General features: G+C 37.8%; 1 protein-coding gene across 2 annotated transcripts; it reads left to right on the top strand.

Annotated features, from left to right (window-relative positions):
- The first annotated feature begins 1431 nt into the window (after positions 1-1431).
- Positions 1432-17762, top strand: LOC110783168 (nuclear pore complex protein NUP98A). Of its 2 annotated transcripts, none has more exons than XM_021987481.2 (13): positions 1432-1721; positions 4021-4093; positions 6534-6803; positions 7104-7724; positions 7834-8040; positions 9674-10296; positions 12843-12924; positions 13004-13058; positions 14061-14199; positions 14291-14407; positions 14484-14640; positions 15090-15149; positions 16839-17762. In XM_021987481.2, exons 2-13 carry the CDS (start codon positions 4075-4077, stop codon positions 17507-17509), a joined length of 3021 nt encoding a protein of 1006 aa, XP_021843173.1. In that variant the 5' UTR covers positions 1432-1721; positions 4021-4074; the 3' UTR covers positions 17510-17762. The 2 variants fall into 2 exon arrangements, with proteins under 2 accessions (XP_021843173.1, XP_021843174.1); XM_021987482.2 differs by having other exon boundaries at positions 1447-1721; positions 15090-15146.
- The last annotated feature ends 1275 nt before the right edge of the window (positions 17763-19037 follow it).

A 19037-nucleotide genomic window follows, 5' to 3' on the forward strand; every position in this document is an offset into this window, starting at 1 on the left:
CCCTCCCTAGCTGCGCCCGAACCGAACAAGAACAAGTCTTTAGGACTCCAAGTGTCGTCCCTCCGTAGATAGTCCACAGTACGTCCGGATCCGCCTTAAGATTGACCAACTAGAATCGCCCTTAAGGTACTAGAAAATTTCGGCACTTTTATGAGCAAGATGTGTGTTTTAATTTTCTCTCAAAAAACTCACTTTTGAATACTTTGAAACTTGTTATAAATTGTGAGCCCTAGCCTCATATTTATAGGGGTATGGAAAGGGAATCGAAATCCTATTCAGATACAAATTAATTAAACCTAGAATCCTACAAGAACTCTAATTTAATTAATTTATCAAATAGAATTAGGAATTTAATCATTAACCGAACTCTGCATGTTTTAGGAAACGTGCACGAACACAAACACTTGCACACACACGCACGGCTGCCACGATGGGCCCCATGCGTGCGCGCGAGCAGCAGCCCACGCAGCGCCCGCGCGCGCTGCGCGCGCTGTGCGCGCTGCGCAGCCTGCTGGGCCTGGCCTTGCGCTGGGCCTGGCGTGGCTGTTTGTGCGGCGCGCTTGGCTTGCTGGGCGATGGCCTGGCTTCGTGCTGGGCCTCGTCCGGCAGGCCTCGTCCGATGCTTATTCGTACGATGCGCTTCCGATTAAATTTTCCGATTCCGGAATTCATTTCCGATACGAACAATATTTAATATTTCCGATTCCGGAATTAATTTCCGTTTCGAAAAAATATTTAATATTTCCGTTTCCGGAATTATTTTCCGATTCCGGTAATATTTCCGATTCTGACAATATTTCCGTTTCCGGCAATATTTCCGATTCTGGCAATATTTCCATTTCCGATAATATTTTCCGATACGTACCATGTTTCCGTTTCCGGCAACATCTACGACTTGGATAATATTTATATTTCCGATACGATCCATATTTCCGTTTCCGGCAATATCATCGTTTCCGGAGTATTCATTTCTTGCCTGTGACGATCTTAGCTCCCACTGAAACCAAGATCCGTCGGTTCCGAATATTCATAGATGGAGTATTTAATGCCATTAAATAATTGATCCGTTTACGTACTATTTGTGTGACCCTACGGGTTCAGTCAAGAGTAAGCTGTGGATTAATATCATTAATTCCACTTGAACTGAAGCGGCCTCTAGCTAGGCATTCAGCTCACTTGATCTCACTGAATTATTAACTTGTTAATTAATACTGAACCGCATTTATTAGACTTAACATAGAATGCATACTTGGACCAAGGGCATTATTTCCTTCACCGGCTACTCAACGGGATACATGGATGGTCTAATTCTCTAATATTATTCAAGCATTTACGAGATGAGAAAATCCAACACGATAAAAAGAGCAATTTTATCTTTTTGGGTAGTATGGTAAATTTAAGTTTCGGGTAGAAGAGAAATAAATTCCTACAAACAAAAGTAAAGGAAATAAAACATTAAAAGCCAAACCAATTTTCTCTCTCCTCAAACTCTAACTCGCATCGGTTCTCTTCATCTTCTTCCCCTTCTTCTTCCTCCTCCAGCCTCCGGAGTTCTTATTGCCTCCTCCTCCTCCCTCTTAAAACCCTAACCGCTCTCTTCGGACAAAATCACCGTCATCTAGTTGTATTGCCACCTCTAATCGGCGTCTTGGATTTTCAATTTGGGGATTTCTAACCACCTCTCCTGTTCTGCCGCTGCTTTTCTCGGTGTTGACGGCAGTGTATAGCTTTTTTACCCCATCTATTTTCTTCACTTTTCTATTTTGCGTCGATTTTGTATCGATTTTTCTGTTGATTTTATTTCTATTTTTATAGATCCAAAAATGTGTTTAGTCTCATGTAGGGATGATGGATTTTGCCTGATATGATGTTTCAATTAATGAAATCTTCTAATGTTAGGTTTTTTCCGGTTTGTTTTGGTGTTGTTTATGTCTTAATTCGTCTATACTCAGTTCATAATTGTACTTGAAAATCATATTTTCCTTTTTTTTTTTTATCAATTTGTTTTTGATTGGATACTACGTTTTGGGGATTGAGTTGGAAATTCGGTTTTTGTTAAGATAGAGCAGAGTAGAAAAGAGAAATAACAAAAGGGCATGATAAAGTAAAGTTTGATTGTATTATTAGTTTCATTATACTGCGTATTATGGGTTTGATTGAATAAGAACTTGGGGAATTGTTTTGTTGAGCTTGAGGATATGTAAGTGGTGGTGGTTTTGTTCATGATATTGTATTAGCTTAGATTCTTTACCCGGATGCCTTAAAAGTTTGATGATTAACAAGGCCTAAATACCATTGAACTACTTCAACCATTCAGCCTAATTTCAAAGGCTTTTGTTTATAGCGCGTTTATGTTAGGATGGAGAGCTGTGAAGATGGTCCTTTTCTCCCTGAGGAGTGGCGCCCCTCCTGCCCTGGCTGGATTTAGATACCTAATTTTATAATTGCAACCTAGCTTCTTCAAGTAATGGGGTTATCCGAGAACTGCACTGGCTGTAAATTTGTGGGTGTCTCTGCTGGAGTGATAGATCATTAAGCACTTTGATGTTTTTTTTTGCTCTCTTTTTTCCGATAAAAAATAGAAAAAATAAATAAATTATGACGAATTGAGTTTACAAGAGTCACAAAAACATCCAAGACGGCGACGAAGATATGGTATTAATTATTGCAGTTGTAGGATTTATTATAGTGGTAGTTGGACCATGGTATGGTCAAAGGTATTGGGTTAAGGATATTTAAGGAAAATTTCAAGTTAACGTCTCAAGTTACACCATTTTATTTTTGAAGAGGGTGCCTTGTGGACTTGTTGTTTCAGATTCCTTGTGACCCTGTCATAGAGCCTTGATCTAGGGGCCATAAGCATAAACTAATCTAAACTCAACAGTTGTGAAGGAAGACGGAAGAAAAAAGAGATCATCAATATATGTTATAGTTACGTTAGGGGGTACACCATTCAAGATTTTAACCTACTGGAAGTATTTAATTATTGAGGTTGGACTACTTTTTCCTTTTCAAATTTGACACGGATACCATTGTCTGGTTGTAATATATGTGTGCAACAAGGGTACTTCCACAGGTGTGTGACTCGGATACTTATATGAAAGGTTCACATGTTGTTTCCCTGAACTTAGTATCGAACTGGCTAATTCTCGACCTGTGTGACATTGTGGTGAATTAGTACAATAAGAAGTAAATAAAAATTAAGAACTCTTCACTTGGCTTGGGATTTGAAGAGGCAAAGGCAATCAGACATAGCTGTTAGGATGCTTTCTTTGGGATTGAAGTCTGGTGAGTATTGAATTTCTGTAGACAGTTCATACCAGAGTCTGGGTGGAACACCTTGATTGTTTTGTACTGCAATCGATTGTATCAATATCTGTCTGTACCTAAACCCATAAAACCAAGGATTTCTTTTTCACAGGCCGGCTATTTGGTTCTCCTACTTGGGATTTAACACATGGTTGACCTACTTGGTACGCATAATGATCCTTGCCCTTAAATTGGTTGGCATTGGATTGTTTGAAGGAGGTTGCAGAAAGGGTACGCCGGTACGTTAAGGAGGGGAATGAAAGTGCATGTATCATGTATGCACTATGCACACAAGAAAAAAATAATCCCTTAAAGAATTGTCAGTTGATTAGCACGTGTCTACTAGTAATATTAGCTATTTTCCCTTGCTCAGTTGCCCAAAGGTCATCCAGCAAGTTCCTGTGCATTTATTGGAAATTAACCTGTGGACCAGATTAACCTAATACCTCTCTGTTAAGAACTCAGACATTTTGAACTCTTTTCTTTGATGTTTTTTTGGGTCTTATGTTTGTGGGTGTGGCTCAAAGTTTGTGGAAACATTGTTAAAGGAGGACTTATTTGCTAATGTATGTTTTTAATTGAGTCCTTAACAAAGGAGTAGGGGGGAAAATTAAAAGAAGGGACATTATAGTAAAGCTGCCTTCTAATATCCTAGTAGTTTTGGTTTGATTACTTGTTGTTCAATGTTATCTTAGACTATTTTTGCTCCAGGTAATTGCGGAGAGTTAACATTACTGGATCTGCTGGACACCTCTGTGAAGAAGCATGTTTGGTTCAAGTAGCCGTAAGTATTGATTCACCTTGCTTATTGTGGCAGTAATTTTTTTTCTTCCTATTCTGTTATCTTCTTAATTTTATGTTTGGTCTTGAACCTGATATTATGTACATGGGACCACCGTGTTAATTTATTTTTATTTTGTTTTATTCTTCAAATTATAATGTCTTGCACATAATCTCATATCTTTCATAGGCTCATAGCAGAAAGAGACCAAACAACTCACTTGGCTTCTCTACACAATGTGTGTGTCAGTTTTTTCTCACGGATCTTTTTGGCTCTTTGTTTGATCCTCTAAATCCATAATATTTCACTTCACCCACGATTTGGCTGCAACAAAATATGTTCCTAGGGGTATAGGAGTTATCCTCTCCTTCCCTTACTAAATTTGTTCTCTTATTTTACTGTTCAAGAAGAAAAGGGTAATCATCTGTCTTCTAGAATGCGTGAGACTGTGAGAATGTTTTAATTTTTCTCAGAATTGCACTTTACGTTAGAGTGGTTTGCGTCTCTGTTACCCGGTCTTGGCAGATTTCGACACGACACCCGTGTCGGCACAACACGACCCTTACACGGGTAGGAAATTCATGTTGGGGCCTTTGGTCGCTAGAGTGAGGTGATTCAGGTGGAGGAGTTCTCGTCACTAGCCAATGGTCTTTAGTGCTCGGAGATGGCCTGAAAAACAGAGGAGTTTGTCGCATATTGACGAGACTGAGAAACAGACATAAAATGGGTTGGCCGTGGGGTTAGGGGAGAGAAAAACATCTGGTAATGTTAGAGAGTTGACTAGTCAAAACTCAAAAATAAGTGGGTTTTCCTTTGAGCCTATCTCACGTGACATTTAAGTAAAAAAATATTTTTTCCCCTTTTCATTGATCAATGACATGTTGAATTTTTTTTACAGAATAAATAAAACAATAAAGACTTAATAAAAAAATTCAGATTTTCTTTGAAAATAAATTCTTAAAAATGATAACATTTTATTTTATTTTGTATATAATATTTCCGTATCCCTGTACCCCGTGTCCATTTCTTGGACAGAATCCCCGTGTCCCCGATTTTCAGAATTGCCATTCCGGATACTCGTACCCGTACCCGACACTTCTTCCCTAGTCCAGGTATCATAGGTTTCATCACTCCAGTAAAATGTGTGTTTTCTAGCGTAGTTGTAGATTTGCAGCTGGTGACAAGAGGCCTTATCTGAGATCATGCTTCTCTTGCGTACACATTTATTGTTGTATTCAACTATTCCCCCGAATATAATTTTTGGTTGTGCAGAGATATATCCACTAGAATTAATATTCAGATGACACATTGGTTCTTGAAGAAGAGTTTGTTTGTTTAGCTTGGCCCGAAGTTGATCTCTCTTAATATTTTTTTTTGCATTACTAATCTTCGCATAGATCATCTCCGCATAGATTCATAGACTAAAGAGCTCCCATTAATGGTGGAAAGTTGGAAATACATTGGTCATGAACTTCTAATATTCTTTCTACTGATCATCTTTGATTCTTCCTCCACCAAGCCCTCCATTGTTTTACGTAGAACATGTGAATTTGAAGATGGGCATGCGTATTTGTAGATGTGATTTAAATTCTAAGTTTCATAGATAGTCTTTGAGGTCGCAATAGCATCAAAGGTCATGTGGAATCGGCGCCCTATGATTGTTTCGTCTTTCTTTGTTTTGATCACGGAGTTAACTGGAAAATTATTAAAACTGCACTTCATCATTGCAGTATTAAGATCTTTGGAACCTAGGTCTTAGATTATGTTCAAGAATATAAACTTTGGTCTTAGATTATATAGAATATGCTTTACATAGCTTGTCTTGAAATTTTATGAAGATATTAGATGTTCATAAAATTGATTAATATGAGTTAAAAATTATCTAGTGTGTGAAATTTAAAATATCCATAGTACGGCTAGGTGGGTGCGTGTGAGCTTATAATACCTTTATTAACAGGTTATTATGGCTGATGTCTAACATGCCTTAACAATACTGCTTATAATGGATGCCAGTATGCCACTATGTGGTTTTAAACACATAATGGAACAAGAACTAAACCACATAATGGAACAAGAACTTAATAATTTTTTACCAAGTGGCCTTTACGAAATGTTTTAGCTGTTTTCATGCCAAAATTATTATGTCTGTTGAATTTGAATAATGGCTGGCTGTTTTCCTCCTTTTTCTATACCATTTGCGATGCTATGTACCTGTTGAACTCTTTTAGTCTTGCGAATGGTTGGACCTAAAGTTTGACTTGTTGTCAATGTTGTTTTTTCTGCTTGTACCATCTAGTATGACATCTTGTCTTGATCACTTGGATGGTTATTGGGCTATAAGTCTGGGTGCCATACTCATTTTTTAGATTAATTTGTTATGTGCTCTATGGGGCTTGTTAAATGTTTATTATTTGATAAGTTGTTTGTTTTTATGCTCTATCAGCTTTTGGGCAATCACCTAGTGCAACCTTTGGAGCCCAGTCACCTTTTGGACAAAGCAATCCAACCAATAATCCTTTTGCTCCAAATCCTTTTGGTGCAGCTAATCCTTTTGGTTCACAGACAGGAGGTTCAATGTTTGGCAGCACCTCAACTGGCGTTTTTGGTCAGTCATCATCACCAATGTCTTCAACAACGGTGTTTGGTGCTGCTTCATCACCAGCGTTCGGGAGTTCCAATCCTGCTTTTGGAAGCTCATCATCCGCCTTTGGAGGTATGTTGTTGATGTGATATTTCCTGTCTACACCCCCCCCTCACCTTTTCATTACAAATTTACAACATCAGATTCATTGCCGTCTCCTCGCTCATGTCATGTCTTTCCACGAGTCCGGAATTTGGGATTGTATAGGTGATTGCCAAAAACAGACTTTTGTGGTGACTCACTGACTCAGAATGCACTAGTTGTAATGGTTATAGAAACTTAATATTTGTTTCTTTTTAATTGAAACTTGATAATATATACATGAAGATTTTTTTTTTTAACATTCTAAAAACAAACTTCTACTTTGTGCAGGGGGATCTGCATTTGGGCAGAAGCCTGCTTTTGGAGGATTTGGTACTGGTAACCAACCAAGTCCATTTGGAAGCTCATTTCAACAATCACAGCCTGCGTTTGGCAGCAATGCATTTGGTGCTTCTTCACCATTTGGTGCATCAAGCCAACCTGCATTTGGTGGTACTAGCTCCTCAGCTTTTGGATCATCAACTACGTCAACATTTGGCGCCACAAGCGCCCCTACTTTTGGAGCTCCCAGCGCTCCTACCTTTGGTTCAACACCTACTTCAGCTTTCGGAAGCACGGGAGCTGCCTTTGGTGTGTCAAGTTCCCCTTCTTTTGGGTCAGGAGGAGCATTTGGATCTTCAAGCACCCCTGTCTTTGGTGCTGGAGGCACCTCTGCATTTGGCACCCCGACCACTCAAGCGTTTGGTGCTGCTACCACTCCAACCTTTGGAGCTACTAATAGCACTCCAGGTTTTGGGGCTACTAGCACTCCGTCATTCAATGTAGCAAATTCTAGTTCTCCATCTTTTAATTTTGGCTCTAGCCCATCCTTTGGTCAAACTACATCTACTTTTGGAAGCACCGGTTTTGGGTCTACACCATCTACTTTTGGTGCCTCAACTTCTCCATTTGGTAAATTTTGATTGTTTGGACATATAAATCATTTCATATTAAACATGTATAGCTATAATTGGTTAACTATATGGCTTCTGTATTCATGATTTGGCTTCCTTGTATGTAGGAGCGTCAAGTTCCAATACTTTTGGCGGCGGCTTTGGGCAGTCAAATTTGGGAGGAAGTAGAGTTGCTAATTACACACCGACTTTAGAAGCGGATGCAGGTTCTGGTAACCAAGCTGGGAAGTTGGAATCAATATCTGCTATGGCAGCTTACAAAGACAAAAGTCATGAAGAGCTGAGATGGGAGGATTACCAGCGTGGTGATAAAGGTTTGTCCATTGCTCCCTTCCCGTTTGAACTGATGGTGAAGCTTTTTCTATAGTTATTCAGTATTTGTGATTGTAGAAATTATTACAGTAGATACAAGGTTTGTTGCATCGAGTCAGTAGAAATTATAATTGTTCTGTAGATAAGGGTCAATTTTCCGGTTCTTCTTTAACTATTCTGATTTGCAGCTTCTGGAGTAGGCAGTGAAGTATGGTAGTATATGTTGCTATAAAGCACAAATATTTGTAAGACCTAAGGTGTAGCAGATAGAATGAGCTTTTATTGGTTGACCTGATTAAGGGAGTTAAATGGATTTTATGTATGGGAAATAAGGAATTGGGATTCGGAATAGGGGGTTGCCAGATTTAAATCTCATTAAAGGAGGAAAGAATTGTGTTGGGAGTGGTAGTTCACACACTTTCGTTTCGAGAAGTTCATGGAGGTATCACATATGTATACCATTTTAGGTGACAAAATTTCAGTGACAAATAGCCAATGCTAAAGTTTTCTTTTGATGGTTTCAACTTTACATTTGGCATTAGGCAATTTCAGTGACAGATGGCAATGCTAAAGTTTTCTTTCTTGGCCAAGGGCTCTTTCTGTAAGGCTTCGTTTGGCTTGGTGTAAAATGTTTTTGGTGTAAAATATTTTCATGGAAAACATTTTCCAAGGAAAAACACAATTCCAAACTAGTTTTCCTTTGTTTGGTTCCTTAAAAGAAAATGGGAGAAGATGGTGAAGATTGAGGGGAAAAAGCCAAGAAGGGAGAGGGAGGTAAGGTGGAAAAGTGGTTTCCCTCCCTTTCAAATGGAAAAGGTTTTTTCACCTTTGAGAAAGTTATGGAAAATTGTTTTCTATCCCTTGCCAAACCAAACAACGTAAAATGATTGGAAAGGGGAAGATCGTTTTCCATGAAAACGTTTGACACCTTACCAAACAAAGCCTAAATCACTAGTTTCTTCCTGCTTTTTTCACCCATTTTTTCAATTAAGTTTGACCGAAAAATTAGTGATAACTTCTTAAAATTTTTCCTATCTAGAATCCCGCTTATGTACCATATGTTAGACCATTATGATTCTATTCAAATAAAACCTCCAAGTTCTTATTTTCTCACTTTGTTCTTAGGATAACTTCTCTTGTCTAATTGTGCATAAACCTTGGTTTTCTAAAGGGTCTTCTTGGGGGTGTATACGGTGTGGTTATGGCTAATTGTTTTATCATGTATATCTCATTGTATTAGTTTTACAAATTATTACCTTTTATATGATTAAATCCTTGGGCCATTACTCTATTGAGAATAGCTTTCTTGCAATTATATCATTGTATTGGGAAGGCTTCATACATCTGACTCTTGGTACTCTACTGATTGGCCTGTAGATGATGTGGCCTTGGAATTACGGTAATGGTACAGTACTGTTTGGTTGGGTGATTGATTTGATCCATTAGAATATATTCTTAGACGCTGTTGATGTTTAGCATAGTTGTAAACTCACCATTTAGATTGCGATATTTGCTAAGTTGCTTGACTGTCGAATGTTTATGATTGCATACGATTGGCTATAGTAGTCTTTTCGTTATTCCATTGTTATATTAAAGAGTTAATGTTTTATCACCATCCAATGCTGTGTACTCCAGGCGGCCCTGCTCCTGCCAGTCAATCTACTCCGGGGATGAATTTTGGCATGTCTACTCCAGCACCAACGCCAACACCAACACCAACACCGTCAAGCCCCTTTGCAAACCCAGGGTTCGGACAGACACAGACGTCATCAAACCCATTTTCAACACCTGCGCAAGCAAATCCATTTTCAAAACCTTCTGTTTTTGGAGCTACAACTACCTCTGCATTTGGTTCATCGCCTTTTGGTTCTAATACAACCTCTTTTGGGTCAGCTCCAGCTTCAACACCTTCATTGTTTGGATCATCTACTCCAGGATTTGGTTCAGGCACTACTCCTTCTCTTTTTAGTGGAATGTCTTCCACTATTGGATCTACAACTACATTTGGTTCTACGCCTTCTCAAGGACCTAGTACAGGATTTGGTTCCACTTTTGGGAATTCTCAGCCATCCTTGTTTCAGCAGCCCTCATCCACACTTGGATCAGGAACTACTTTTGGGCAAACTAGTTCTTCTATTGGACAGAGTCCTAACTTTGGACAAAATATGTTTAATAATACTTCACCATCTCCCTTTGGGTCAAATTTATTTTCAAGCACCACAGGCAACCAAAACCAGTACCAATTTCCTCAAAGCACTGTAAGTCCTTACTAAATTATGGAGTTTTTTTTTCCTCCTCCGTTACCATTTCTTAGTTTAACTTGTGGACTCGCTTTACTAGTTTTCGCTTTGGATATGAATATGTGATATGAAGTGTGTGTGCTAGCAATGGAGACTTGTAGCCTTGTAGGTTTCCTGTTCCAAAGGAAGCCATGACCTATGTTACTCGTACTTTTCATTTTACCTCAAATACCGGTGTCAGATCCTCGACACTCGGAGATGGGTATGAGCCCTAAGTTCTGTGAACTCTAGAGAGGAGAGGAGGGGGATAAAGGAACAGTGACTTACCCTCCACTAACTATGTATTTATGAAGGTTGCAAATGGTTTTTATATTTTTCAAACTTTCCTTCAATAAACCGGCACACGAAACTTGAAGTAACTATGAACTAAAATATTATATTTTACCTTCCATTAATCTCTTATTTAATTGCAAAATCTGCTTCCCTTTGTCTTCCGTAACTTATTTTCGTCTTTTTCATGGCTCAACAACAGTTTGTAGTTATTGCATAATTAAAAATGATTGAGAGACAGAAATTTGTTGTTCATAAGAGAGAAGGTTGACGAGAGAGAGACTTGATGGAATCTTATTGTGATCAAGAGAAGTTTTGTTAAAAAATGAAGTGAAACAGTTTTTTGAATGATCAAAGGAGAGAGGAGTTTGGTAGTTGTAAATCGGGTAACTAAGGTGAATTAGGTCATTTTCATGTAATTTTTTGGATGGAAATGGAAAAGGTGGGCCCAAAGATGATTTTTTGACGAAATCCATCAATTGGTAGTGCTAGTCAAAGTGATTAAAAAGTTTGGCTAGTGTTTTTAAAAAAAAAAAACTTAATATGTAATTTTTCGCAAAAGTGAACAAGTTTAAGGTAGTTCTCAAATTTTCCTAAATAAATTTAAAGAACTCTCATTGTACTCTTACTCATCTTTATGCACTTCAACATAGCTACCTCTCTACCACCTCCTCCTTTCTCATCTTTTTGTCTAGAATCTCCCCCCTCCCCAACCAACAGACACACGCACATACACATCTACCTCTTGAGTGCTGAAGCAAAGGCTCCTAGTGACCTCCTAGACAACAAATTAGATAATACCTTATGATTCTCCGTTATTATGTGTATTTTACAGTGTAGGATTTTTCTAGATCTTAACAACTTACGGATTTTCTTGCAACTCATGACATTTTGCTTGAGATGGAATGACAATGGATATAAAGTTCAAGTAGATTGGTGTGGGTGTGGCGTCTTTATTATGGAAAGAAAACGGCTGCAAGGTAGGGAAGGCTGGGCAATGAATGACGGTGTGGGTGTCTAGAAGGAGCAGCAAGGCACCGATGGTGAAATGTATTGTCATCCGACCTTGAAAAGGAGAGATTGGGGTTTTGAGAATTAGTGTTGATGATGGTGATGATCTGGGAATATAGATGTGAGATTAGGGTTGAAGTCTTATAGGTCAAAATAATGTTTTGTTTTGTTTTGTACTTCTATTTAAGCAATCTCAAGCTTACTTGTCCCCAATTGAGAATTCTGTACATGAACATGGCTTACGTATCATTTGCTTGAAATTCTAACTATTACGCTATATGAGACACCCTTCTGTTGAAATACGGGAAGGCATGAGGTCAGCTTGAACTTGGAATCACACAAGGCCTTACCTTACATCTACTTGGGATGAATTGTACATGAGCAATGTAAGGGTAAGACTTTGTGTAATTCTAAGCTCATGCCCTCACACATTTCAGTCAAAAGGTGCCTTACAGAGATTACGATGTTGATATTACTAGTGTACTTCTGCGAGCAGGTTTCTAGTTGGTATTAGGATGTCACAGGGGTAGGCTTTGTTTGTCTGTAGCTTTGGTAAACTGAACTCACGTAAAACTGCAGATTTAGAGACCATATTAATCCCTTTCTTCAATCCTGTGTTATTTCTTTGTGAGTGGTTGGAATGGAGCCATATGTTCTGAAATGTGAGCTTGATAGTTTCTATAGGCAAAAGCTTTATTAGGTGTTTGGAGTAGAATGGTGTGGTCTGCTATAATTCTATGAACTTGCGTTTTTCCTACTCAAGCCTCTTTATTTATTTTCTTTTCTTTTAGGGCTAGGAGTTGTCAGATTTTTAGGTATTCTGCTTGTCTTGCAGTGTCCCTCATTGGTCCATCGAATCTTTGTGGGATATGTTTGTTTTCTTGCCTGGTTTTTGGATAATTTTGAGGGACTTTTTAGGAGTGTGCTGAGAGTGTCTAATGCACTGGCAAAAGTTCAAAATTTCTTGTGAAGGATTTTTTGGAGATCTTGATAATACATATGGTGCACAATATTTGGATTAGGCTGGGTGTTCTAAATTTTCTGGCTATCCAGAAATGGTCTACTCTTCTAGTAAGCTATTCTGGAAGAGTATATTTGTCGCATTTGCTCACTCTGTGTACTCTCTTCTTAATGGAATTTCTATGACAGAAAATTTGAGAGTAAATATTTGTGCTCCCTGATTGCGGTTCTTATTGTTTATTTGGTTTTTGGCTGACTTGCAGCCCTCTCTTTCAACTCCTTTTCAATCCAGTCTTCCCACACAGACAAACAGTACTTTCAGCACCTTTGGACAGACACCATTAGGTACTTTAGTTAATTTTGATCTTTGCTTTTGCAAGTTATGTTTGTATACACATTTCTGATTATATATTCCATGTATTAGGTGGGAGCAGTGGCTTTGCTGGATCTGGCATGTTTTCACAGGGTCCTGGACTGCCGTATGTTTTTCTGTTTGTTATTCCTTCTAAACTATGTTAGGCCTGCTTTATTTTTTTAATTTGTCCATAAGCTTTGGAGTCTTTGGCATGTGTTGCATTGAAGAAATGCTTGTTTGACTCATGCATGATAAGCATCCTATGCAAAAATAATTTTTGGTAGGTAATTTAATTTTTTATCCAATATACTGGGTTCGGGATTAGAGGAGGGCAGAGGCAACAATGCCGTTTTCCTTATCAACAGGAAAAGGTGTTTAGGCTCTTAGCACCCTTTAGGCTGTGGGCGAGCAGGTAGGCTTAGGTCTGAAAGAACAGATAAATTAGGCCTTTTCGCATTAGAGAAGAGGTAAAGTAGGTCAACATAAATGTGAAGGTTAACTGTGCCTACATATTGAGAGGCATAGAATACCGGAGTTTCTCTTGTGAAGGCTGTGGATTTTCTGCTATGCATAAGGGTGTTTTGAATCTGAAATGAGAGATGAAAAGGCACAAATTGTAGCTACTCTAATTAACTACAAATAGCAGTTTCAGGATACAAGGAAGAAAAAATTAACACTATAAACTGAACTATAAGTTGTGAAGTTTCATTTTTCACAAAAATACACTCAACTTAGGATGTATTCCACATACAAAATAAGACCGGAGTATGAATAATGTTAACAGAAACAGATTTAGTGATGTGAGCAGCGGAACATATATATTTTTCATTTTCTGCAGTTCTATAAGCCTATAATTCCAACTACGACATCATTTTGTTAATTCTTATTAAAGCAAATTTTGAACAGAAAGAAAAGAAAAAACTGTCCGTCATACCGTGCCCTATTTTCTTTGGAAAGTATTTGGGACATATTGTGTTACTACTTAGTACTTACTCATGCAAGCATATAGTTTTTATAAGCAACTCAACTTGGAGTACTTTCCAGTATACATATGAAGTTTATTACTCGAACAGCATACATAGGAAATTGATTACTAAAATATACTCTATTCACTTGCTTGTCACAGTTCTGCAAATCAGATATCTGCAGTTGCACAACCAGTTGCAGTCACAAATCCTTTTGGGACCCTTCCAGCAATGCCTCATATGTCAATTGGCAATACTGGAGCCTCACCATCAATTCAATATGGGATATCTAGCATGCCTGTAAACATTACATTTTAGCTCATCGTTGACAATCATGTCGCAGATATATGCACACATATTTGTGAATTTGATGCTATTATCTTCTTGCTAGGTTGTCGATAAACCCACCCCTGTCAGAATATCATCCTTTTTAACATCAAGGCATTTGTCTCAGAGGCGGATCAGGCTACCCGCAAGGAAATATCATCCCAAGAATGATGGTTCAAGGGTGTGTTTTTGAATCTTTCTCATTGTGGGTTCTTGCAATAATGCAAATTTCTCATAAATGTGATTGTGGCATTCAGGTTCCTTTTTTCAGTGATGATGATGAAGCACCTAGCACTCCAAAGGCAGATGCTCTATTTGTTCCCAGGGAAAATCCAAGAGCTTTGATAATCCGGCCGATTGATCAGTGGCCGAAATCTTCAATGAAGGAAGCATGCGTCTTGGTGCATGAAAATGGTATTGAATTTCTACATCTTGTAAGAGCTAAAATATTAATCCAGCGCATTAGCTGGTGAATATCTTTAGTTAGCTGTTCCCTTTGTCTTCACATCATTGTACTGCAGACTTTGTTTTTCAAGTGGATGGTGGTGTAAGTAGAATGTCTTTGGTAGATGATAATAACAGAAGTTAAACTTAATGAAAAAAGTGGAATGGACATGTGTGAATTGTTTCGAGTGGAGCAGCTAGTTAGATCTAGATGTACAAAGCAATCTCAAAGTATTAATGACTCTGGAACTATTTTTTATGCATCTTCTAGGATGCGAGTTGCTTTATGTTTAAGAGTCCACATTTGCAGTCTTTATAGATATATTCGAATTTTAAAACTTCAATTGCTGTTTTAACTTCTTTTTTTGATGCAAAATTGATGTTTAACTTCTCCTCCCTCTTTTTTAATACTTTGAAAGGTAATACACTCAAAGAGAATGAGCATCCTCAGAACGGATCCCTTGCTGAAGGAAATGGTAGTAAGTAACTTCTTCTTTCCTGATTTGATTAACTATGCTCGAGGATTTGTTCACAAATTCTCTTTGACTAATTTTGTTTTCTGATTTGCAAATGACAAATTCTATCATCCTTTGTGACAGTACTCTAGCAGAATTGGTGTGATAACCATCCAAAGCTTAGCAATGTGCAATTATGCACACTGTACAAACTGTTAATTTATAACCACTACTAGTCTACCACCATCTAATATGGAGCTTCCCTTTGTTAAGGTTTCAGTTGACTTATAGCTCCAAAAGCGTAAATCTTGACAATGATTTATTCTCCCATAAAAATTTCTTAAAGGTTACACCATACAATCAATCATCAAAATCACCATTACCGAAACACCTTTAAAGAAGCTTGTGAAGAAGTATGAATTTGAAGCATTTCTCTATAGGTAGAAGGAAGATTCAAGGATCAATGCTGCTTCCTCCCAATAACAAAATTTAACCCTAATTTTTAGGACTGACCAAGGGAAAGAAAAGTGACAGTACTCTGGTTAAAAACAATTAAGTACAATATTCTTATTCGATACAATGTGTTTTTTTGACATGAACGGTGAACCCAACAAAAGCTATAAACAGTCAAAGCCTTACCTGTAAAGAAGCCAACTTCAGTTCATTAAACATCAACAGCAACAATAAAAATGGCAGAAAGCTACAATATTCTTAAAGATCTTGTCGTTCAATTGCTAGGTGATTTTCCTCTTTTCCCACATCCTTAACCGCATAAGGTTATCCATAAGTTATAAGCCTTTCCTACCTCTTGGCTACACCCGTTTGGTAGGTGATTTCGTGTCGCCTTGAGTAAAATATAGGTAACATAGTATCGTGTTGAGTATACGCATGTGAAATATTAGTGTGATTTGAAGGGTCGATACTTACTTGGTAGGTTTGCCATTCTATTGGATTTCATGTTTGCTTGATTGAGAGCAATGAGGATTTATGAAAATTGTCAAAGTTGTTTGTATTACTTCCCCTTAGTTATAAGTAATGTTTGGCTCACTGAGGCACCTAGGTCTCATGTATGCGAGGTGCACACCAGACTAGAACAACATTCTTTCTCTCTTTTCCACCTTTTCTTCCACCTTGGTCTGCAGCTCTGAACTCGTTCTCGTCTTCTTCGACCTATACAGTCGTCACGTATTAAAGATTTCTTCTTTTTATACTATCTATTCCGCACTTGCTTCTATGTTGAGACTTAGCCAGTTAGGCAAACGAGTAACATTCTTTCTCTCTTTTCCACCTTTTCTTCCACCTTACTCTGCAGCTCTGAACCCGTTCTTGTCTTCTTCGCCCTATACAATCGTCGCGTATTAAAGATTTCTTCTTTTTATACTATCTATTCCATACTTGCTTCTATGTTGAGACTTAGCCAGTTAGGCAAACGAAGTTTTTAAATTAGGGTTCATATTGAACAAAATTGTGGAAAATTTGCTCGTGTTTGATCCTATAAACTACAATTATAATTTGAAAGTTGGTCTTTCAAGTTTTAAAAAAAGATCTGTCTCAGTAGACAAAAGATACACTAAGCAGTGTGCCTCGTGTCTTGCATGAGCTTTTTTGAACTTCTGCCCTCAGGGATGCTGGATGCGACCTGGGCTGCCTTGTGCATTGTTTAGAACTAAACACTCTCTTTATTTCGCTTCTCATAATTCTGGCTATTTTCAGGAATTTCCAATGGAAATGGGTTGATCAACGAACGAAGTCATCCTGTTAGAACCAGCCAGAAACCTGGTGCCATGTCTGATGATACTTCAAACCATAAAGGAAATTCATACATTACACTTTCAGGTCACAGAGCTGGTGAGGCGGCTATAGTGTATGAGCATGGGGCTGATATTGAGGCAATGATGCCTAAACTTCGACACTCCGATTATTACACGGAGCCCCGTATCCAAGAGCTGGCTGCTAAAGAAAGGGCTGAACCGGGATTCTGCAGACACGTCAAGGATTTTGTTGTGGGACGACATAATTATGGAAGCATTAAATTTCTGGGGGAGACTGATGTAAGACGGCTTGATCTTGAGACACTTATGCAGTTCAACAATCGAGAGGTAATTGTCTACATGGACGACAGCAAGAAACCTCCCGTAGGTCAAGGTCTCAACAAGGCTGCTGAGGTAACCCTTCTTAACATCAAGTGCTTTGATAAAAAGACTGGTAATCAGATTTTAGAAGGACCGAGAATTGAGAAATACAAGGAGATGCTCAAGAAGAAAGCGGAGGATCAAGGTGCTGAGTTTTTGTCCTACGATCCTATAAAAGGAGAGTGGAAATTTAGGGTCAGTCATTTTAGCAAATATGTGCTTTATGATGATGACCAATGGGACATTGCTTGATGCCCGATGTTTTTGGTTGAAAACTCTGGACGTAGATGTTAAATGTGTCTTGTTGCTGCAAGTTTCTGCTGGCTGCTTTTAAGTAGGGTTTTTGCTGGCAGATTCTTTGTTGTGATCTTTCACTTGGTATGTTTTGTCTTTTCTATTTTTGTATATGCAACATTTTTTTTTCTTTGGTACTAGTTCATCTTTGGTTTGATAATTGTATTGTAATATTTTCATTTTGGTAATGGAACGTTTGGAACTAGTACTACATCAGAAAATTAACTCTCCCCCTTATCAGAGTCCAAGTCTACTATTTTCCTGGGCTGTGCATGCCCCAAGTCTACTGTAAAGTCCAGTAGCTAATGGCGTGATCACGCCATGATTAGCACAGCACCTGAAAGACACAGGGAGAACCTTTTCTTACTTATGGTAATAAAATAATAACTGTCCTAGTAAGGATTTAGGGTATAATAATTATTAGTATACACATTCTTGGGATGCAAATTCAAGTTTTTGAAACCGTGTACTATAGTAAGGTGGGTGATGGAGTGTGAATGAATTTTATTTTTGTCCCTGCCTCTTGAGATGGAGATTGGGAGGGTGGATAGGCATTAAATGATCGAATAATGAGGTAAATGAGGCGTATATTAAGTGGGGTATGACTACCAAAAGTAGGTGAATGAGATAACTTAGTGCTTGATAGAGAGTGATGAATGTGGATGAAAATAATTTTGTCCATGTACCATTGTTTGTTTTAATTTTTTTAAAAATAAATAAGACAATGAAAGGGGCAATAACAATTTATCCGTCATTCTTTTAATTAGGAAAAAATATCTATAGAGTAACTATTTTAATGATAATTGTCTACGGGATTTTAATACTTCCTCCGTTTCGGAAGTATCGCACCATTTGTTTTTTACACTATTCACACTACGACTTTGACCATATTTTGTGATTCGTACGTAAGGAAATATTAGTCATGTGGGTCATGTTAGATTCGTATCGATATATATTTTTTAAGTATTATTTTTTTATAATTTTTACTTACACATGATTTGAGATACTAAGAGCCACAGTAATAGTTAGAGACCATGGTGTAATATTTCCGGAACGGAGGAAGTATAAATATTTAGATTATGCCCCGCACGGACATTTCTCTTTATCCAATAAAGTTAGTTGTAATACTAAGTGTGATATACTAAAAGACACATCAGGAATGACACGCGTCATCTCCTATTGTGTTATTTATTTATTTATTTATAACTATCTAGTAAAGAAACTTTTTAAAACTATATATACTACCTCCGTTTCAAAATAATGAGAACACTTACGTATTTTACAACAATCAAGATAAATGATTGGAATGTAAGAAATAAGTATGAGAAAAGAGGAATGTTGTAAGAAAAGATAATAAAAAATTAGGTTGAATGGAGTGGTGTAAGAAAGAAGAATAAAAAAAAAATAGGTTTGGTTGAAAGTTATGAGAAAAAAGAGAATATAAAAGTAGATTGAGTGGAAAGTTGTCGAAATCCTTAGGTAAAGC

The sequence above is a fragment of the Spinacia oleracea genome, chromosome 3 (genome assembly GCF_020520425.1).
Source record: "Spinacia oleracea cultivar Varoflay chromosome 3, BTI_SOV_V1, whole genome shotgun sequence".
Classification (NCBI taxonomy): domain Eukaryota; kingdom Viridiplantae; phylum Streptophyta; class Magnoliopsida; order Caryophyllales; family Amaranthaceae; genus Spinacia; species Spinacia oleracea.

Excerpts from the sequence above, each read along its gene's own strand:
- LOC110783168 (XM_021987481.2), top strand. Across the intron at positions 12,925-13,003 it reads CTTTGGACAGACACCATTAG|GTGGGAGCAGTGGCTTTGCT; the intron begins GTACTTTAGTTA and ends TCCATGTATTAG. Across the intron at positions 13,059-14,060 it reads TCACAGGGTCCTGGACTGCC|TTCTGCAAATCAGATATCTG; the intron begins GTATGTTTTTCT and ends TGCTTGTCACAG.